The sequence below is a fragment of the Sebastes fasciatus genome, chromosome 2, assembly GCF_043250625.1.
Source record: "Sebastes fasciatus isolate fSebFas1 chromosome 2, fSebFas1.pri, whole genome shotgun sequence".
NCBI lineage: Eukaryota > Metazoa > Chordata > Actinopteri > Perciformes > Sebastidae > Sebastes > Sebastes fasciatus.
In genome coordinates, this window is record NC_133796.1 from 24,231,684 (window position 1) to 24,254,546 (window position 22,863).

Below are 22,863 nucleotides of genomic sequence, written 5' to 3' on the forward strand. Positions count from 1 at the left end.
TGGGCATTTTTTAAAAACAATTTCTCATTTTTTTCTCAGGAAAATAGTACTAATTTTAGCTCAAAACGTTGCTAGAAATCACATAGTGGTCCAAATGACTTCTTCCGGCTGTAGATTTGTAGACATGACGCTTTTATTGTGAAAACCCCAGACAGGAAGTGTCGCTTCTTCTCTGGCGGAAGTGAAAGAATCAACACATCAATGGCAGCGACCTTGTTGAGAGCATGATGTTCATAACAGTTTAACTAGTTTAACCACCTGAACATGCTGCTGTATCCACCACACTAGAGACAGTCTGGTGTTTATAGTCTCCTCTCATCGTCATAACATCATGTTCTCCTTCATCAAGGCTGCTGTCGGACTGACGGGGATCTGTCGAGCTCACGGTCAACAAGGTAACAGGTTCATCCTCCTCACGCACAAATTAAGACTATTTAGTTATTTTATTTTATTTATTTGTACATATATAAAACTGCACAAAATCCAGTCAATGAAAAATATAACAAGAAATGTGTTTTACAGGGACTGTATACATTAGTAAGCATTGCTGTAAATCTCTGTCTCTTGATGATACACAGTCACCCAAAAACAAGGTAAACAGTTATTAAAGAAGGACATCAGTGAAGGCACTAATTAAGATATTACATGGTCAGGTACGAACTATTAACATAGCACAGGACTAGATAATACACACAACACATATATAAAGAACATTTCTTTTAAAAATGTTGTCTGCACTGTTACAAACATGTCTATTTATTTTGCACAAATTAAGACTATTTGATTTATTTATGATTATTTGCACATATATAAAACTGCACAAAATCCAGTAATTGAAAAAAACAAAAACAATAAATGTCTCAGGAGAGGTCAAGAAGCCACAGGCTTATACAAAGGACCCCAGGAGAAAAAAAAAACAATGACAAAAAAAGGAAGAAAGTTCTAAAATAACAATTTTAAAAATACAACAAAAGTTAAACAACAACAAGTACACAAAATGTGCAGAAAAAACCTAACCAAACAGTGGAAAACAATCCAATAAAAACAATGAAATGCATACAAAAAACAGTACAGAAAAAAAGAAAATGTATCTAAACATATCAAAAGATAATTGGACATTATTAATTGAATGTGATGATCATTTCCTTTTAAAATACACAAACATAAGTGCAGGAAAAGGCAAAACCCCACTGGGCTTATTAGAAGCCTCCATCTTAATAATGTTAAAATTTCACAATGTTATAGAGAGCACAAGATTAATATACAGAAATAATATAACTACATTATAGTGATCGCAACCAATTAGAACAATATATAATAACAACAACAAATATATCAGAAAAGACAAGAAATGTGTGTGATGTGCATCAGTGAATGTGTACGTGCATGCATGTGTATGTTTGTTTGTGTGGGATATTGGTTTATAAATCTACATACAAGCACTGAGGTTAATGCTGACAACACTGACTACCAATTATTATTTTTTTCTATGTGGAGACATAAGTACAACAGTCTCAAACAAGGACAAGTAAAACTAAAGTTTAAATTAAAACAGCTGTTAACCTCAAGCTGAAAAACGCAATTCAGACTTAGTCAAGTCTGAAAGTGTTTGATTACAAGCACTGTACATCCAAATGTGTTTGATTCTATTCAAATGGAATATAACTGAAAATAATTAATAAAATCACTACAGTATCTCTCTCTCTCTCTCTGCTATTCGGCTTGAAGAGACATTTGTTCAAATTCACACATTTAAACTGAGCGGTAATATTATACTGTATAACTGTATTTGCAGTAATAAATGACAGATCTGTATCCTGCTGGTTGTTCCACAGGTCTTCTACACAGCCACTTGAAAGTCCTAGTAGCTGGCCTGAAGACGCATGACATCCCTCCAGACTACAGTGGTAATCATTTATCTTCTTGTTGTTTATTTGTCATGATTTTTCATTGTTATATACTGTATATGCATGTAGGATTTAAAAAAAAAATCTTTGTTCAAGTAGGCACATTTGCCTGATGCTGTATGTTAATGTTGTTCGTGATTCCTCACTCTTGTTTCTACTTCTGAAGATGTGGTGCTTCCGGAGAAACCCAAACTGAAGTTTTTGAACAAGGTGCCTAACTTCAAAAAGGCCAAGAAAGAGATGAAGAAGCTACGGGATATCCAAGGCCCAGCGAAGGCTGCAAATACCTTCACTACAGGACAGTACGCTATTGTGGTGAGTGCATATGAGTTCTGTAAACACTGCTGTTCAGTGATATCTGACAGCTGCTGGAAGCATTGAAGTCTATGAAGATTATATTATCTGCAGTATTTTATAACTTGCCCTCAATATTAAACCCTCAGTAACTATATATTAGCAGAGTCTGTTACATATTTCACAATCCTTACAGGATATAATCACAGGGATATGTTTAGGCATTTGTTATTACCAGTACAGAATTACACTGCAACGTCTCACTTCAGCATTGCATTTATGTAAATTACTCAAACCGATTTATCGATTATCAAACTAATAGGCGATTGATTTAATAGTTGACAACTAATTGATTAATTGTTGCAGCTCTACACTTATGCCAAGTGAAAAATACAAAGTAGTGAGTGGTCAGAGCATGATATTTAAAAGTGACTTCCCTCTTTCTCTATCTCTCTCTTTGACGTTCAGGCCCTAGGAGGAGGCTACATCCATTGGGGTCACATAGAGATGATCCGTCTAACCATCAACCGCAAGATGGATGCGCGGACTACATTTGCCCGCTGGCGCATCAATAGCCCATATAAGCCCGTCACACGTAAAGGTCTGGGTCAGCGCATGGGTGGGGGCAAAGGAGCCATCGACCACTACGTGACACCTGTCCGCTACGGCCGTTTCATTGTGGAAGTTGGAGGAAAGGTGGAGCTGGGGGAGGTTGAGCACATCTTGATTGAAATTGCAAAGAAGCTACCCTTCCCTGCCAAGGTGAGATGACTGATGCTGTAAATACTGTACTTTACCCACTGGTGTCTAATGTATACTTTCACAATTTCAGTTAAAATTGAGCACTTTAGTCAGAAGCATTTTTTTGGTGATTCATTTGTATATGCACTCAGTTGTCAGTTTATTAGGTACACTTCGCTAAAACTAATGCAGTCTAATACAAACGTCCTGCAGTAAATCCTTCATCCACAAAGGTCATATTGTTTGTTTTTCTCTGTGAAACGTTTTTAGAGAGATGTTGATTCGACTTTGTCATTTTTGGAAGCTACAGCTTGTGGTGCTGTGAAATTGTATTGCATGATACTGACAAGGTATTCCTATTATTTTGTTCACCGCATTCATATCAATGAGGGTAGGCTGAATAACAGACACACATCTCTACTCCTTCTGCCTCATTGAAAAATCCATTTATGAATATGCAAATATTTTTCATTTCAAAATGTTAACTATTTCATTGAAAAATCCATTCTCAGTGAATGTGCACTCAAGGATCCGCGTGAAGTAGCAATAGGCAAAACACATTTTTTAAGTGGAGGGGAATTTACCTACAGGGATAGTTTGGATGTTTTGAAGTGGGATTGTATGAGGAACCTATCCATCGTCAGCGTATTACCTACAGTAGATGAGTGTCGGCACGCCCCGAGTTTGGAGAAACAGGCAGGAGTACCGACACAGGAGCAAAGCAGTGCACTGCTGTGGACGGGGCAGCAGCAAAATGTATTTTAGCCACCTAAAAGGAGGGCCCATCTAAAAAAAAAAAAATCAATATCTGTTTAAGTGTACGCTATATTTAGAATATTTCATACAAGCCCTCTTCAAAACACCCAAAATATCCCTGTAACTTTACTGTTGAACATCTTTAGAGGCCTAAATGCATAAAAATAACCCAATACTTCCTTGCATTGTGTTCTTCCTGTAGGTGATGAGCAGAGAGAGCCTAGCAGCCATGCAAAAGAAGCAAGCCGACATGGAGCAGAACAACCAGAATCCCTGGACCTTCAAGGAGATAGCGCAGGGCAACATGCTGGGTATCAGGAAGGTGCTCAGCCCCTTTGACCTGCAAAACCACGGACGCTTCACAGGCAAATTCCACCTCCCGTGGAGGGTGTGACAGACCTGAGGGACACAAATAAATACACTGTAACACCATCCGGACCCCACCATGGAAGAAGCAACCAAAATATTCAGTCATATTTACGAATCTTTTTTCATTTTTGTTTTTTATGCCATCAAATTAGTGAAATTTGACATTTTGGGATATTTCTTTCCATTTCTGCTTAAAAAAACTAATAAACAAGATTATGGATTTCAGTTTCACATGGTGACTCAAATACTGCGACAATATTGAATTTGAAGGTCTTTCTGTCTTATCGGCTGCCAACAGATGTAAAAGAGAAGCGAAAACAAATCTCTACCGATTTCACTAATCTAGGAACAATGAAAAGCTAGAAAATGCATTTCCTGCTGAAAATGCATGGGAATGCTGACAGCTGAAATTTATTGCAAAGCATTGCGGAAAATGCATAAATGTGAAATGACTTGCCTAAAAATGTTAACGCTCAAGTGCATTGCACTGCACTGCTGAAAACCCTAGAAGATGAAATGTACAACTGGCAGAGTTGGAAGCTGAACTGCATCAGCTAAAGAAGCTAAGAGCTGAAATACATTGCTAGAAAAGCTGGAAGCTAAACTGTAATACTGTCAAAAGTGGCCAATTCGAATTTTCCTGAATAGGCGGAAGGAAGAAATGCTTTGTATGTATATCAGACAGATGAACTGCATTGCTAAACACACAGAGAGAGACAGAGAGAGAGAGAGTGTATATTACAGCATGTAAACATGTTCTAGTAGAAACACAAAATACAAGTATGAACCTGAAAATGAGCATGATATGGGACCTTTAATATGAAACCAATAGTACTATACTATGCATACTACTTCAGGTGAAATATTACAGTATATATCCCACAATGCAATGCGGTAGTTGACTGACAGCTCTTTAACATCAATAACGCTTCGATTTAACTGTTAAGTACAATATTTCACTCTTCTAGGCTTAATATATATTTTAAATTAATTCAGACTGATTCTCACAAAATTGTATTTTTTGGTACCATGAGATTGGCACCATGTTACCATGGTTACACGTCTCCAACCGCCAAGGAGGCTCTCAGGACGTGATGACGTCAGTTTCTGCTCAGTCAAAATGGCTTCAGTCCACTGCAGTGTATATATGGGCTCAGACGCCCTGTGCAGAGCCTCACAGGTAGCGTTTCCCTCCTGGCTGGTTGTGACCATGTCATCACTGTATGCCGCTGATATATAACGTTATCTCAATTAAGACTGCTTGTGTTTGCCTGTACTTGAGTTCTGAATAATGAAGCCTCCCAATATTGTGTTTGTCCCTGGTAATATCATTATAGCCTGAGATGAGTTGCTGCCTGTCAGGCTGAGATACGGGGGAAACTTAACATGTTATCACGCATGCGCATTGACTGTGCGCTAGACTGTTCGAAAACAGCAGCGCGAAAACACACCAGCTCAGCTGTTGACAACAACTAGTGAAGTTTGAGCTTTTATTGGTAAAGCTGTGTACTGAGTTGTCAGATATGAAGCCTGTTAAAGGTTCCAGCAGGGCTGCATCTAAAGCACCAAACCCGAAGAAGAAGAGAAACCCGGAGCAGACAGAACAACAGCTTCAGGTAAAGGTGAGGTGAAGTCTGCAGCGGATGTTGACTATCTATCTGCATAGTCCTGTCGCTCTCCTGTTAACCTGCTCAACAATATTCATGTCTTTATAGGAGAAGCAGCCAAAACCAGCACGGAAGAGGAAAGGTGAGAACAATGCTTCTTCACATGTCTACATGTTAGACCATGCAGGGATAATGATGCAGCCACAAAGCATACCAACCGCACTGTTCTCTTGTGTTGCTCTGGTTTGTGTCCTGAAAAAGCTGACGGCTCATCTTCAGTCCCTAAGAAAAAAGGCAGCAAACGTGAGGAGAAGTGGAAGCCGATGCCAGGATCCTCCATCAGATCTCTGGAGAACATCATGGACTTGTCAATACTGTGAGTTTCACTGTGAAAAGTAGTATTTTCTTACACACTCAGTGTCCACTTTATTAGATACACCTGTAAAATCTATAGATAGTAATAATATAGATAGATAGTAACTTTATTGATCCTGAGGGAAATTCAAGTTTCCAGCATCACAGTTCTATAGTGCAAAAACATGTTAGTAAAAAGGCAGTAAAAAAAGTTAGTAGTGCAAAGTACAAAAAAATATACCAGATTTAAAAATACAAGGAGATGAAGAAAACTGTTAAAACTGCAAATAGTGCAGGGTAACAGCTGTGATACACTACTATTAAAAAAGTGAATATAGTGCAGAAGAGACTGTTAAAACTGAATATAGTGCAGGGTAACTCCAGTAGCTTAGTCTAAGAAAGTGCACTGTGTGCATTATTATCTGTCCTGCAGACCGTCCTCCTTTGTCCCCCGTCCCCTCCCTAGACAGGTGTTGTACAGTTTGATGGCTCAGGGGACAAAGGATTTCCTGAGTCTGTCTGTGGAGCACTTGGGGAGCAGCACCCTGCCGCTAAATGAGCTCCTCTGTTTGGTGATGACGGCGTGCAGAGGATGGCTGGCGTTGTCCAGTATGGCCAGCAGTCTGTTGAGTGTTCTTCCCTCTGCCACCGTCACCAGAGAGTCGAGCTCCATGCCGACCACAGAGCAAATTCTACCTTTACAAAGCTTTGATTGACACTGTCAGAGAGAACTACAGTATACGTTTATTATTGAGGTTGTAGTTTGCAGTGGTGTTGAACTGGACTGCATTATATTGAGAGGTGTTTCTAATGTTTTGCCCAACCCATTTACAGACATGAAACTGACCTTAGTTATAAACACGCAGTTGAATTAACACCTCTCCAACTGGCCATTATAAGCCTCGTAAAGGTAGCATATGTGGCAGAGCTGTTACACTGGATTGCATTAGATTGTTATCAGTGTACTTAATAAAGTGAGTGTGTCTTCTGACATACGTATGTATTGTTCATAAAGCGATAAACTGGCCATCTTATTGCAGATATGTGTTGGTATTGTTGTATACATATGTCAACTGATGAGTAACAATAGATGGCAGCACGGAAATGCCAACTAGTTCAGAGGTCATTTAGAAAAAAATGTTACATAGTTTGTTCAACAGAGAGCACTGACTAGTTGATGTGTCATTATCAGATTTTTAAACTCACAAATATTGATATCGGCCTCAAAAATCCAGTATGGGTCGGGTCTAGGGCTGTCCCGAATATCGTTTTTTGGGCTTCGAAGCTTTGGTGAGAAATATTCGACGGTATTCAAAGCTTCACGCCGCAAAAGTCTGTCTCCATCTTCCCTGTTTCAGTGCCCGGGATAGTGCTGCTGTCACACCACTGCACACACGCACACCTCTACACACAACAACAGCGATATCCGTCTGAGAATAACTAATAATGATTAATGTTGAATATGAATAATGTGGGATTATTCCTTATTTCATGTGCTATTTTTGGATTTATACTTTATTATTGCATACTTATATAAACAACAACAACAACAACAAAAAAATCCAAAGCATTCGAGTACTGATTTGGAGGTTTAATACCAAGACAGTGGTCAAAGCTTCGAAGCATTCGGGTCAGTATAATTGAACCCATTTACTAGGAGGCACTCTACTGCCAATGAATAGCAGTCAAAATCAACTTTGTAATGACACTTTGATCTGTTTTCCCAGAGCAACTTTTCCTTTGAGACTGAAAGAGAAGAAAGAGAGGCAGGAACATCTGAACATACTGAAAAACAGGTAATTTCTGAGAAGTCAAAAATGAAGATGATGATGAAAAGTTCCGGTCATACACACCATCATTTCCCTTAAGGAAATGATGGTGTGTATGACAATGTTTCTGATTGGTCATATGCTGCAAACACCGCCCCGTTATATGTAAATACGCCCATAGCTAGATTGGGAAACTGGGTTGACTTACCGAGTTGATAACCACCGCCGTAGGGCCGCTCAGCATGATTGCAGTTGTTGGGGTTAGTGATGCAAGATAATGAAAAGATGCTGTGCGTATGTTGAACTTGCTTCGTAGTACAGGCCTTTGCGCCCTCAGTGACATTTAACGAATAAGAGGAAGTAAAAAGTGATGTAAGATCGTATCATCATGATACGACTCCAGTGAAAATTGAATGAACATAAATTATCACCCAAATCCTCAATTTGATCTTCAAGTATTGAGTAGAAAAAAACTTTGATTGTCAACGATCATGTTGTTTTTAATCAGTTTTTTTTTGTTTTTTTGTTGACATATTTCCCAAACGTTTTTAGGTTTCTTGCTCAATGTGCAGAGCTCAAAGTTCCAGTGCAGAAACAAAAAGATTTGGAGCATTCATCTCAACGTCTCAACAAAGAGGAGGCCAAGAACTCAGTGGTTGGAAAGACGACTCTGAGCGCTCTGGAGGTGAAGAAACACTGTAGTGTGAGGAGCTAGACTGTGATACTCTGTGTGAAATGTAAAAAATGTAACTTATAATTTATTTTTACGTTGCAGTTAGTGCTGAAACAATTAATTGATTAGTATTTCGATGGAAAATTAATTTACAACAATTTTGGTAATCCATCCATCATTTAAAGGAACAGTGTGCAATAATTGGGGGGATCTATTAGCAGAAATGTAAAATCATATTAATAAGTATGTTTTCTTTAGTGTCACAGAGCCAGCCGCCGTGTTTCTACAGTAGCCCAGAACGGACAAACCACTGTGTTAACTTTTCCTGCTTGGGCCGCAGTCAATAACGTTACTCGCTCCGGAGTTAGCACCCGTCACTCCACTCAGTTGCCGGGAAACAAGACACGGGAAACCTCTGTTGGTCTTGAGGAGCTGCAGCATTTATTTCTGCAGAAACTGCAACTTCCACTTGATTCACTTGATATTCTCAGAGCTAAACTAACTCTGTCTTCTGCTCCACCAGCTCACTTGTTCGCTCACACACATTCGCCGCCACTCTCTCTCTCTTGCTTCAACACTCACTACACACATACCCACACACTCTTCGTACTGACTCTGCTATTCTCCAAACCACTTATGCCAGTTATTTTCAAAGTGGGGTCCGTGGCACTCTGTCAGGGGGTCCACGAATTCATTTGCTGTATCATTAAAAAGTGCATATATGCAGATGGGGATCATTCTAGCCAGGCCGCATCATCACAATAAAACAAGCATATATGTCCATTACTCCCACCCACATTAGCTTTGGGCCAATAGAAACTCTGATATGATCTTGAAAAAAGTTAGAGAACACAAATAGCTCCTTTGGCATCTAAGTAGAGTACAAATAGTAGAAAGCATATGCTTCATCAGTGTTACGATTAAGAGGGGGTCCTTGGAAAATGTTCTCCCCTCTAAGGTGTAGCTGGCCCCAAAAAGTTTGACAACCCGTGACCTACACTACTCTTACAACAACTGGCTCTAGATATGGCCATTCACGTTTTCACTTCGGCCACCATAGTTCTTCTACACGCTTGGCACACGGGAGAAGCTTCAGTTGGTTGCAATCTGCAACCTCACCGCTAGATGCAGTCAGATCCTACACACTGCACCGTTAGGCAAGAAGAAAGTCAAACATTTGTTGGTTTCAGCTTCTTAAAGTGAGGATTTGCTGCTTTTCTCTACTATTTTAAACCTTGTACCTGTTGGTTGGACAAAATAAGCAGTTTGATATCTAATGTTCCCTTGGTCTCTGGGACTCTGCAATGGGCATGTTTCACTATGTTGTGGCATTTTATAGAAGAAATGATTAATTGATAATGCGAAAAATAATCAACACATCCATGATGAAAATAATTGTTAGTTGCAGTCCTTAATGCAATAAACGGCATTATAATCCAATAAGTACAGCTGCAATGTAGTGCAACTAATAATGTGTGTGTAAATCAGTGTATTTAATTATCTGTAATATAAGTTAGTAAACGGTGTCTGTAATTGTGTTACATGATGTCTTCTTGTGTTGTCTGGGTTTCCAGAAAGACCTGAAGGCTGTGGTCCGTGCTCTGGAGAAGATAGACGAGCAGACTGTTTCTTTACAGCACACATGCAGTACGCTGAGAGACCATGTGGAGGAGGAGGAGGAGAAAGCTAACGAGGTGCTAAACACTCACACATTCCAGCATACAGAAATAAAGAACATAACAAAAGCTCTTTGTGCCCTGAACTTTTAATATACGGTGTTATTTTGTGTATATCATTATTCCTTTATTCTGTAGTCGATTGTTTATTTGTTAAAACGAGGTAGGAGTTACTTTGTCTGTTTCCTGCTTTGTCAAGTTTACGCTGGGCTATTTAACAAAAAAATTAAAAAATGAAACCTTGGTTTATTATTAGGGCTGTCAATCGAATAAAATATTTGATCGTGATTAATCGCATGATTGTCCATAACAAAACATCAAGCATCGCAATTAATCACACATCTTATCAACATGGGAGTGGATAAATATGCTTGCTTAATGTATTTATATATGCGTATATATATTATTGGAAATCAATTAACAACACAAAACAATGACAAATATTTTCCAAAAACCCTCACAGGTACTGCATTGAGCATATAAAATATGCTCAAAGGGCTGCCAATCGATTAAAATATTTGATCACGATTAATTGCAAATGAATCACACATTTTTTTATCTGTTCAAAATGTACCTTAAAGGGACATTTGTCAAGTATTTAATGCCCTTATCAACATGGGAGTGAGCAAATATGCTTGCTTTATGCAAATGTATGTATATATTTATTATTGGAAATCATTTAACAACACAAAACAATGACAGGTATTGTCCAGAAACCCTCACAGGTACTGCATTTAGCATAAAAAATATGCTCAAATCATAACATGACAAACTGCAGCCCAACAGGCAACAACAGCTGTCAGTGTGTCAGTGTGCTGACTTGACTATGACTTGCCCCAAACTGCATGTGATTATCATAAAGTGGGCATGTCTGTAAAGGGGAGACTCGTGGGTACCCATAGAACCCATTTTCATTCACATATCTTGAGGTCAGAGGTCAAGGGACCCTTTTGAAAATGGCCATGACAGTTATTCCTTGCCAAAATTTAGCGTAAGTTTGGAGCGTTATTTAGCCTCCTTCACGACAACTTAGTATGACATGGTTGGTACCAATGGATCTTTAGGTTTTCTAGTTTCATATGATGCCAATATCTTCACTTCACGCTTTAAAACTGAGCCTGCTAAAACCTAAAAACAGCAACTTGCGTTAATGCGTTAAAGAAATTAGTGGCGTTAAAACAAATTTGCGTTATCGCGTTAACTTTGACAGCCCTATTTATTACATACAGTAGTTATTCGTCTGGCTTCCTCTTTATCCATCCTTCTCCATCCTTGTACTGTACTACAGCATCCAACTGATCATCTTTAAATGTCTCTGCACTCAAACATCCAGACATCATTTGTAAAGTTGTTTGTTTTAAAATCTGTTTGGTCTTGATATATTATTTTCATAACGTAGCTCTTGACAAAACACTCTGGCGGGCATTTTTATTGTCATAAGTTGTTTTTTAATAATTTCCAAGTATTTATTAACTCTGACAAAAGTGTCTTTTAGACTTTATGACATTAAGTAGGCCGTTTCATTACCGTAGACATCAGAATTGAGGTGAACCAGATAGAGAAGTGGTTGACTGCATTTTGTGTCAATTTTTTAGTGTCAATTTTTCTTTGTCATTTTGACGTCTTGCTGATTCCGTTGAACCGCATGTTGAAATGTGGCTGTTATGTGGGAGACGACATAATAGGTTAATTCTTGAGGAAATAGGTCTGAGCAATAACAGGAAACGTCTTATCAGTTTTCTAATACACATGAATCATATCAAGGCAGAGATTTGCAGCGTTCTTACTGCACTTCTGTTACTGTCTTTCATTTATCTCATCTATTACATGAAGAGATAAAGATGTAAAATTGTACTCATGAATTTCCGCTCTACCTGTCTGTATTCACACAGCTCTTACAGATAGCTGCACAAGCAGATCTCAACCTTCCCCCTCTACCTCCACAAAAAGATGAAACAACATTAGAGGTGAGTATGGGTGGTGCACAAAGCACACTTTCACGAAATCTAGTATTAGCTTGACTTGTCCCTGTTGCACAACAGCTGCAGCATTCATATTGCTCAGTTACTTTTTATGAATAAGATGTCAAAATGTCTGACTGGGCACTTCCTCTGCAATCTTACCGGAAAGTCTAAACATGTTCTCTGTTGTGCAAATTCTTTGTGATATTGTGAAAAAATATTTCTTAGGAAAGGCAGAGAGAGAATGTGTGACATCTGTGGTTTTGTATTATCTGAGTTGATGTTATCTACAGGATAACGCTTCGTTCTTGTTTCAGTTTCAGGGAACACTTTCCAAAAACACTGTCAATACTCCACTTTTACTAGAAACACACAAAATCACACAGCAGTGCTTAATATTTTTGTTTTCCTCAGGCTCGATTGAGAAAAATCATACCAGACAGTGACTCTGAGACTACCGCCCGGAAACTGGGAGAAATCCTGCAGAAATCAGAGACCATTGAAGATGACCAGGCGCTGCTTCTAGAGGCACACAAACAAGCAGATCAGCTCTTCAGCCCTGGCTTCACCTTGCTCAGTGGTGCACCTTGTTGAGATGGAAACCACCAGTTCCCTGCTTACACAGGTCTGAAATATATATATATATATTTTTTCTTTTTTAAGGACATTTACAGATGTACGAAGTTTGCAAGTGTGCGCACATTGTTGGGAGCTTTGGTGTTTGGGGAAGTATTACTTGGTCTTAATATTACTCAGTTCCACTTTTTGTGGTTGTGGAATACCTGCAACAAAATGAAAAAATTGCAGCCACTATGTGAAAAATAAGGAAATGTCCAACTTTGGTGGCAACAGTAGTACTAAAAAAAAGAGACACTGAGGCAGACAGCAAATTAGTAATTATTTGAAAGAAAAGTTTAAACCATTCAGTTTCTTTAAGTTTGGAAAAACAATTTGGTAAAATACAAGGAGCATTATTTAAGCAGATAAATTAAGACAAAAACTGACATTAATTTCTACTTCTTTCTCAATAAACCATTTTCTTTATTTCTTTTTTTTAATTATGTTTTGGAGTTTTTAAATATTGGAAGCTAAGGCAGCTACAGAGGCAGACTGGAAACAAGGGGAGAGGGGGAGGGGTGTGATGTGAAACAAAGGTCAGCACTGTGGAGAGAATTGAACCACACATGTTGCGGTTAAGGGTAGGCAATATGTCGAATATACTCAATGTATCGCGGCTTGTTCCATGTGGGATGTAGGGGTGTGTGTTTTTGGATCTGGAGGGAAGCAGGGAACAGAGAAAGAGCCTGCGGAGACCAGAAGAAGGGAAGCGCCAAAGCGAGTTTATACGTGTTCAGGTCGGAAAATGTGATGGAAGACGCAAGCATCCACTTCAAAAAAGAAGTTACCGCTTTAATAATCTTCACAATCTCTGAGCATATGACACATACTGGATTTGAACTTCCTGTGGGAAGAATGAACATGTAAGAGTCTGTCCACTCTGGATAAAAAGCTCTGTTTTTCGCTGTCCACTTTTCTCTTTTCAAAGCACACCACCTTTTTCTCCAGCTGTTGCCTCTTGTCTCGTCTCTCCCATGTGTGTCTCACTCACTGACAAGAGTCGCAATGCTTATCAGAACGCACTGATTTGATTGGCTGAGTAGCATGACATGAGAAGATTTACAATGCATGGTTTGTGAGTTTCCTGCGCCGCTAAACCAGTGCAGTAAAGAAAGAATCTGACAAAATGTAATAATTCTCAATAATTAAGCGGTTATAGGTCCAATGTATATCGCGATATAGCCTAAAAATATCGAGATATTATTTAGAAACCATATCGCCCAACCCTAGATGTGGATATGTGGTATACGCCCTAACCATTCAGCTACCCGTGTGCTCCTTCTCCAGTGCCCTGCCCTCAGTATTTTACAGCATTCAATTATATATAAGTGATTGCAATATAATTAAATTGACTGTTGCACTTGTTTTGTTTTCTTTGGTAGAAGATTTTCCAACTTCTCCGTAGTCGAGCCTAAACACCAGAACACATAAACTTCATTTAACAAATACTGTACTTGTAAATAAAGACTAACTGGTTGTTCATAATTGAAATTCTTCCCTGTTGGACCTTGAAGACCTGAGTGCATGCAGATGTGACTGTATGATCAGGTGTAATTAAACAGATGCCATTTAAAGATTTTTTTTTTTTTTTTTATTATTCATGTTTTTTAAGAAAGAAAATAAAAGTAAAGTGCTACCATTAATGACAGAATAGATGTGCTTTTATAAACAACAAACAATAATAAAGCTACCTGTGCATAAATGAAGTCCAGTCAGTACATACATTCACAATGAGATAATGACCCTGCAACATTATTTACTTTCTGCTGAGCATGTTGTGCTTCAGTCCTCTAAGAGTCTATAGCCATATAGCACGTACATTCATTGGTTTGTTAGGTACAACCAGTACCAGATGCATAGACTACGACCTGTTTTATTCTGGACATCTTGAGCATGAGTTCAGCAGATTGATGGATCTGACTCACTGATAAAATACATTCAGTATCACATTCCTTGGACCATAGTAGAGATGTAGTACATGCAAGCTTTACGGTGCGTTATCTTGGAGTCCACATGACATAGTAGGTTTACCCCGGGGCCAGGAAACTGGCACTGAAATGATTATGTGTTCACTTTGGCTTGTTATTTACAATGAAGGTGTTCCCTGCCCACGAACCAACGGACAAGATGATTCATGAATTCATTTTTATGCCCAATTATGACCCTGCCTTCAGCGTGTCGCAACAGAAGCTGCATTTCTGAAGCCTTCAGTCATGTACTTTTACTGATGACGCTTACGTCCAAATATCTTCTTGTCCTTACCTGAGAGTAGAGATACATGGCCTGGTTCAGTTTTTGTCTGTCAACAGGATTACATCTCTACATTTAGGGAATATAACATTAATGACATTCAGTTATTTCTCCATTTGCTGTGGCTTTTGGACTCATTTTTAAAACGATGGACTAAAGCACGTGCTTTGCTTTACAGTAACTCAAACTCGTCTTTGATTTATTTAGACGGGTAACTTTTTTGGGGTGTGTGAGCAAATTGCGCAAATGGAGAAACCACTCAAAGACTACTCAAAATCTAAAAACATTGTTGACCTCTTTGTTACATCTGTGAGTTCTTAAGTGAGTTCTTGAGTGACTTCCTTCTTATGGAATCCATGGATTCATCGTTGAAAAGTCTTTCAATCGTGGAGACTACTGACATTCTGATAGCACGGCCTAAGCCTCGGGCAGCAAACACATACAGCACCGGGTTAAGAGCACACTTGATGTACACCAGGAACAGAGATACGTATTTGCCATAAAATGCTGCGTTATACAGCGACTTCCGTTCAGGCCGTCCCTTGGCTAAGGTCAGAAGGAACCGACAAACAAAATATGGCACCCAGCAGGTGAGGAAGAGGAGCATGGTGAAAAACAGCATGTGGTACATCCTGGTCATCCTGCGGGCAGTTGAAGGGTTGGTGGAGGAGGTCGGTGTTAAGGGCACTGCTTTCTGAACGGTGAGCAATACAGCCAGGTTGCTTCCCAAGAACACCAGCAGGGGCAAGATGAAACCAACTATTGTTTCTGTGACAAACAGCGCCATGTCAAACTCCCCACTCTCCAGGCACTGGTATGTCCCGTTTCTGTCACTCAGGAAGGCATAGTAGATGTACGGGGCCGACAAGATGGTGGCCATCAGCCATAAGAGCCCACAGGCCAGAGGAACAGCCCAGGCGGGGCGTCGCAGTCGAGCCCACACGGGCCTCAGCAGACACAAGCATCGCTCCAGTGCCACGGCACAGAGAAGGAAAGCGGAGGCGTATAACCCCAGGCCTCGCAGAAAGATGATCACGTGGCAGAAGACACGGCCGAATGGCCAGCTGTAGTTGTTAGCGACGTAGCCCAACATGAGGGGAGTACGCAGGAGCAGCACCAGGTCAGCCACGGCCAGGTTCAGGACATAAATACGGAAACTGCTGGCAGCTCGCGTCTCCTCACCGCTACCTCTGCGCCCCACGTGACGATTACGCCGCAGTCCAAGTGCCCAAACCACCAGCCCATTCAGAGATACACCCACCTAGAGAAATCGAGAGAACCAATTTAAAGCAATATCTATTAGATATAAAGCAGCTACACATTTACTGTACAGATATGAGAGTGGTATCATCAACTCAACTAACTCGGCAAAAAAGCGAAAGAGTATTTCCCAAAATGTAGAATTATTTTTTTCTTTAAAATACATTAAGAGCACAATAATTTACATAAATTCAAGCTGGCAGTCTTTCAGTGGCTCTGAACAAGGTTGTGTTTGTGGCCCCCAAACCTCATAACCAACAGGTGATCCCAACTATTATTATATAACATTATGCAGCTCCTTTGTCAATGTGTCCAGCCCTATGTGTAGTGGTAGTGTACAATATTTATAGAGGATTTCTCACCAGGAAGATGACCAGAGTAGCTACTATTTGGATTCCCCTCACTGCCTCCTTCTGCCAGGAGCTGCTGGAGGCGTTGTGGCTGGCTATAAGCTGGTTCACTGCATTCAACTGTGTCCCATTCATATCGGCCATTGCGGTGATGAGCTGAAACACAGTAGACATTGATTTGATGCCACAGATGCATAGATTTTGTAGCAATTTTTTTCTCCTCTGAAATTTGACAGGAAATGTAAAATGTTGCAAATTGAAAGCAATCATTTTACCACTGACAAAGATGGAGATGTGTAACATGGATGATTGCATGGATTTCACATGTGTCGGTTGCCTAAAATGCAGACAGACTGATGTCCACATCACACACCACAGACTTCCTTCCTTACTTTAACTCCGTTTTGTGTTGTTGCTGAGAAACTTTTCTGTGTTGCAGCACATACTAAAAGATAAAATATCAACTGCATATTTTATCTTTTAGTTTTTTTGTGTAGCACTGCAATCCATGTCATATCTCTTCAACTCCACCAAACACACTTGTTTTTAGCACTAAAGAGGACATTGCATTGACTTACATTCATTTGCTGGATACTTACCTTAACCATAACCATAACCACCATGTTTACCCCCTAACCCTTCCTTAACCTTTTGAAAATCTAATGGTCAAACACACAAGAACCAGCTTTTTGTCCGCAAATGAGAGTTGAATCTCCACATGTCCATATTGACACCATATTTCTGTCCCCACAGCATGACTAATACAAGCACACACATACACATACTTACAGGACTTGTGTCAGGTGTTGTATTAGCAGTAATGATTACAGAGGAATAAATCTGTTATATTTTCCTGCACCCCCAGGGCCCTGCCTTCATGCACATCTAGACCGGGCCTGTTTGTGTGCAGCTGGAATGAGATCAGCATGCATGCAAACACTCCTGCATTAATGAACACACCTCTTTTGGTCTCCACACAGTAGAAGCACCGCTAACCTTTGTCAAAGTTACTGATTGCAGTTGTGGTTCCCGGATTAAAAGCTAAAATTTCTGATTTCTAGAATCTACAGTAACCAAGAACTTTAGGATTTACAATCTATCTGTGTTTTTAAAAAGCTGCTTTACATCATTTGGAAGTTAATATAAAAAGAGTTTGCTTCTTACCTGCATTATTTGCCTCTGTGTGGGGGGGAAATGGAGCAGCAGATAAAGAAAGAAGGAGTGCCTACAGGCTGTTATAAGAACAATCTCTCTCTCTCTCTCTCTCTCTCTCTCTCTCTCTCTCTCTCTCTCTCTCTCTCTCTCTCTCTCTCTCTCTCTCTCTCTCTCTCTGTGTGATTGCAACACACACTTCTTCCTATGAACATATCTATAAACATCAAAACAGTAGTGTCGTTAATATTTCTCAACGAAATGTCAGTTCCTGGTACAGAGTTGCGCATTAAACTTCTGACTAATAACTTCTGTGAAATGGTTAAAACGTGGTAGATAGCATTTTAAAAGATTATTAACTTTTAGATTTCTATGATTGTATACAATCTTCTCTTCAGTAAGGAACCTAATTAGTGTGCTCACTTCGGTGGTGCATATTCACTTTACTTCTTTATGCTGTCCTTGAACTGAGGATGCATACAGTATATAACTTTTCATTTCATTTTTTTTGTCTGTCTGTGTGTTGCTCCAGTAGACGATGAGACTGTGAGAAGCTAAGAGTGGCAAATGTCATCATCAGGGTGTGAAACCACTATGAAAAAAAACCTAAAAACTAAAGAAAACTGTGGTTTGTTGAATATCCTGCAGTCACTGCTTTCACCATAGATACTGATCTTATAATTAGAGCTGGTTGACTAAGAGATTTCCGGTCTCTTTTAAATGCACTGAATACTTTTCAGCTAAAATGAGCATAATTAGACCTTATGTGTAATTTCCTACCAGAAGTCTGGCGATATTTTAAATTTTGTTATTGTCTACAAATCCCAAGAAAAGACCAAAACAATTGTCGGTGTCAGTAATTTTTGATTCTCTGCCTCAAGCCGATTCATTTCTTCTGAAGAGGTCACAATATATACTAATAATAATTAGTAATTTATTAATAATTTCCTAAAACAGCTGGGTATTCATTTTGAACAAATGTTACTCAAAAAGGAATATATACTGGAAAAACAAAGTTCGGAAACTTGTGTTTGGTCGATTATTTCTCTGTTGTTACTATGCTAATGGTCATTGTATTTTACATCGTTGGAAAGCCTGTTTATTTACCTTCGCAATGATGTCCCACTTGTGAGGATCATGCATTTGTGGGATGAGCAGCACAGCTGATTATGTGGGTAGCGCCCAAGAAAAATTTGCCAAAATGCTCTGCCAATGGCAAACAGTGTATTCTCATAAGGCTACCAGGAAGCCTGCAATGATTGCCCTTCACCGTCAGGCCCGTTTGCGCTGGTGTCGACAACACAGACAATGGAACCTGAACATGTGGGGGAATGTCATGTTCAGTGATGAGTCCAGGTTCTGTCTGCCAAAGTTGGATGGCAGGGTCAAAGTATGGAGACGACGTGGAGAACGCTATGCTGATTGTTGCACCGATGGAGTAACAGCTTTTGGTGGTCGGCATCTCCCTCACTGGCAAAACAAGGCTTGTCATCATTGAAGGCCATCTCAATGCAGTGAGATATCAGGATGAGATTCTGCAGCCAGTGGCGATCCCATATCTCCACAATCTGGCACCTAACTTCATCCTCCAAGATGACAACGCTCACCCCCACAGAGCCAGGGTTATCACAGACTACCTCCACAATGTGGGAGTAAAGAGAATGGAACGGCCTGCCAAGAGTCCAGACCCCAACCCAAATCAACACAAATCAGCTTGGGCGTGCTGTACGTGTTAGAGTGACCAACACAACCTCGTTGGCTGACCTGCAACGAATCCTGGTTGAGGAATGGAACGCCATCCCACAGCAACGTGTGACCAGGTTGGTGACCAGCATGAGGAGGAGGTGCCAGGCTGTTGTGGCTGCGTATGGATCTTCCACCGCTACTGAGGCTCCTGACGGTGTATTAAATTAATAAAGTGTAAAATTGCCAATATGTCTTGTTTGTTCCTTGTTACTGATAGAGAGTTCAATCATCCAATCCACCAAACAACTCAAAACAAGAGTCAACACCAACAGGAGAATACACTGTTTACCATTGACGGAGCATTTTGGCAAATTGTTCTTGGGCGCTCCCCACATAATCAGCTGTGCTGCTCATCCCACAAATGCATGATCCTTACAAGTTGGACATCATTGCGAAGGTAAATAAACAGGCTTTCCAACAATGTAAAATACAATGACCATTAGCCTTTGTAACAACAGAGAAATAATCAACCAAACACAAGTTTCCAAACTTTGTTTTTCCAGTTTATATTGCATTTGTTGGAGACTTTTTCAAACACAGATTTGGAGCTTTAGTAAGTATTTACAGCAGCAGGACGGTGAGTGTGGGATTGACCCAAAATAAACCACAGTGCCCATGTTTATGGTAATAAAAGAACATGTCATCCAGTGCAACAGTGTGGCTCATTGATGTGTTTTCAATAGTTTTTGGAAAGACAAAAACTTGTAAGGATCAATTCCTTTTTGGTTGTGGTCTTTTACACTTATCCTTTAACATAAAATGAATTAGATGAAAAAAAAGGATCTTAAATCAGTGTTTGCTTTAATTACAACTGACTGTGCTGTTGTGAGCGGTTGTCATCTGAACTGAAGCCACTGAAGACATTTGAGTTTTACTAATTATGCTGCAATAGTTGACCTTCACCAGTAGATGGCAGTGCTGCTCATTTGATAAACAATGAGGAAATCTAATCAGTCATTTCTGTCTTGTAAGTAGTTTTTAGGATTTAGAGGCTGAATTTATTTGTGATGACTCTAAATACACAAGCAGCTTTAAAGGACTCACATGTAGAATGAATTAGACAATTGCTTCAGTCATTTTTAGGGGATTTAATGGTCACATTTGATAAGTATTGAAATATATTCTTTTTCAAATGTCTGTGTCCCGAAAAAGGAACTTTTAAGCCGCTTTTGTTAATCAGTCACTTTAAAGCTAAAGATAATCTAGATGATTAGAAGGCATTTAGGCTTTATTAAATTAAAACATTACTGTTTGTTTTTTGTTACTGTAATCAGCTTGTCGTTGTTCATTTATTCACAGCAAAAACAAAAATTCCCTGCAAAATCAATGTTTATTTATTTATTTATTATTTATTATAAATTTGTATTATTATTTTCCATTCTGTTTTCAGTACCACCTTCAAACCATGGACACAACTATTAATCAATGATCACAAAATACTTGAGCAGGAGTAGAAGTATGAAACAATTTCATACAGAAAACAATTTCACAGAAGCAGACATTGAGGTTATCATCATCACATCACAGGCTTTCTGAATTAAGTATTCATGTTCACATTGCTAGTCAATTTTACTGTGTTATTTGTTTATTTTTGTTTTAATCGTCCTTTAATCATTCTCACATCAGCTGAGTGGTTACAAAACAATAGGCTAATGAAACCATCAGTGGTGGAAGAAATATTTAGATCTTTTACTTAAGTAAAAGTAGCAATACTACAATGTAAAAAATACACGTAAAGGTCCTGCATTCAAAATCTTACTCAAATAAAAGTACGAAAGTATTATGCCTAGCGTCAAAATACTTAAAGTACCAAAAGTAAAAGTATTCATTATACCCATTTCAGAATCATATATATTATATCACTGAAGTATAATTCAGTAATTCATCAAATTAATGTAAAGGTGGAGCTAATTTTATTTGCTTTATACACTGCTGGGTATCTTAACCTATATTAATACATAATAATTTCTTAGTTGATTTATATTTTGTATTAATAACATATATCTGCAAATTAACAAGTAACTCAAATGATCAAGTAAATGTAGTGGAGTAAAAACTACAGTATTTTCCTCCAAAATGTAGTGGAGTAAGTATAAAGTAGTAATTAATTGTACTTAAGTACAGCGCTTGAGTAAATGTACTTAGTTACTTTCCACGACAAACCAATTTAAACACTTATTAAAGTAAAAAAATCCCTGAAAAAATCAACAACACAATAAGACATCAACAAAACAAGATCAAAATGTATTTTGATTACACATCCATAAGGGAGCCATATTCATAAATGGCCATTCAACATTTCCAATAGATTTCATATTAATTTATTATGATTATATTTAGGTTTTGAAATATATATGTGAGGATCTGAAACATGTTATGCTTTTGAATGGATAGATTAAAATAGATGCAGTGTGGAGGTCACTTAATGCTGTCCGCTTAATCTTCTTAGCATTTGGTTCGATGATATAAATGTTCTGATGGTTGGCGGCGACTATAAGGAGAAACAAAAAATTAACAGGCTTTATTTGTTTGAACTAATATCTTTCAAACATAGAGAACTTAATCAAATTAAGTCTGAATCAGAAGCAGTTTGTAGCTGAAATGTTGTCATGATTACAAATTTCCATGATATCTAAGTGACAAAACCTCATTAGTATAGCCTATTAGTTACATGAATGTTACATGAATGTGTAAATATGTTGTTATAGATATTGACTGATTTATGTTTTTTTCCTTTAACCATTTAAAGGGTTAGGGTTTGTAACTTTTTACACGTATAAATCTACGGGGTCGGTTTCCTATGCGTGCTTGCGTGTGGCTACGCTGTTCAGACTGCTCCTCTGCCTGCCTGCCTTCACTCACACAACGCGCGCGTTCTCGCTCCACCTCACGTTTATGTGCGCACACTACACACTGCAGAAGACTTCGTAGCTCTGAGAATATCTAGTGAATGTACAGTGGACATTTGTGCAGAAATAAATGCTGCAGCTCCTCCAGACCAACAGAGGTTTCCCGTGTCTTGTGAAGTGACGGGGCTCCGCAGCGAGTCACGTTATCGTCTCCGACCAAAACTCCGGTGTCTCCCCTGTTCCCTCCGGCCGCGGTCGGGAGGCTGAAGCAGGAAAAGCCAACACTAGAATCAGCAGTGATTCATGGAGAGACCTTCATCTGGTCAGCTAACATTACTGCCAAGCAGCTGAAATATAGAGTGATATTGTGGTTTTAGCTGACTTGTGTCTCCTCACTGTTTTGAGTGATGCTCGTTCATGTCTATTTAGAGCGAGCAAGCGTGAGCCCGACGCTGACTTTCGTTGACTTCACGGCCACAGGTGTCGCTGTTAACAAGCATTTCTAAAAGTTACAAGCAGTCCCTTTAATAC

The 22,863-nt window shown here is 39.1% G+C and overlaps 3 protein-coding genes across 6 annotated transcripts; 2 read left to right on the forward strand and 1 right to left on the reverse strand.

Moving 5' to 3' along the window:
• The first annotated feature begins 163 nt into the window (after nucleotides 1–163).
• mrpl16 (mitochondrial ribosomal protein L16) lies at nucleotides 164–4,292 on the forward strand. Its single transcript, XM_074614966.1, has 5 exons — nucleotides 164–395; nucleotides 1,836–1,907; nucleotides 2,074–2,222; nucleotides 2,670–2,963; nucleotides 3,901–4,292. Exons 1-5 carry the CDS (start codon nucleotides 332–334, stop codon nucleotides 4,090–4,092), a joined length of 771 nt encoding a protein of 256 aa, XP_074471067.1. The 5' UTR covers nucleotides 164–331; the 3' UTR covers nucleotides 4,093–4,292.
• Nucleotides 4,293–5,215: 923 nt separating this feature from the next.
• cenpq (centromere protein Q) lies at nucleotides 5,216–14,190 on the forward strand. 3 transcript variants are annotated; one of them, XM_074615006.1, is made up of 9 exons: nucleotides 5,217–5,689; nucleotides 5,783–5,816; nucleotides 5,936–6,050; nucleotides 7,756–7,824; nucleotides 8,350–8,482; nucleotides 10,045–10,164; nucleotides 12,039–12,113; nucleotides 12,522–12,732; nucleotides 14,108–14,190. In XM_074615006.1, the coding sequence occupies exons 1-8, from the start codon at nucleotides 5,591–5,593 to the stop codon at nucleotides 12,699–12,701; spliced, it is 825 nt and encodes a 274-aa protein (XP_074471107.1). In that variant the 5' UTR covers nucleotides 5,217–5,590; the 3' UTR covers nucleotides 12,702–12,732; nucleotides 14,108–14,190. The 3 variants fall into 3 exon arrangements, with proteins under 3 accessions (XP_074471117.1, XP_074471107.1, XP_074471098.1); XM_074615016.1 differs by having other exon boundaries at nucleotides 5,216–5,683; nucleotides 12,522–14,190; XM_074614997.1 differs by having other exon boundaries at nucleotides 5,218–5,689; nucleotides 12,522–14,190.
• Nucleotides 14,105–17,907, reverse strand: LOC141755778 (C5a anaphylatoxin chemotactic receptor 1). Of its 2 annotated transcripts, none has more exons than XM_074614976.1 (3): nucleotides 17,750–17,907; nucleotides 16,598–16,741; nucleotides 14,105–16,236 (listed from the first exon to the last, which is right to left on the reverse strand). In XM_074614976.1, the coding sequence occupies exons 1-3, from the start codon at nucleotides 17,753–17,755 to the stop codon at nucleotides 15,277–15,279; spliced, it is 1,110 nt and encodes a 369-aa protein (XP_074471077.1). In that variant the 5' UTR covers nucleotides 17,756–17,907; the 3' UTR covers nucleotides 14,105–15,276. The 2 variants fall into 2 exon arrangements, with proteins under 2 accessions (XP_074471077.1, XP_074471086.1); XM_074614985.1 differs by lacking the exon at nucleotides 17,750–17,907 and adding an exon at nucleotides 17,375–17,656.
• Nucleotides 17,908–22,863: the final 4,956 nt, after the last annotated feature.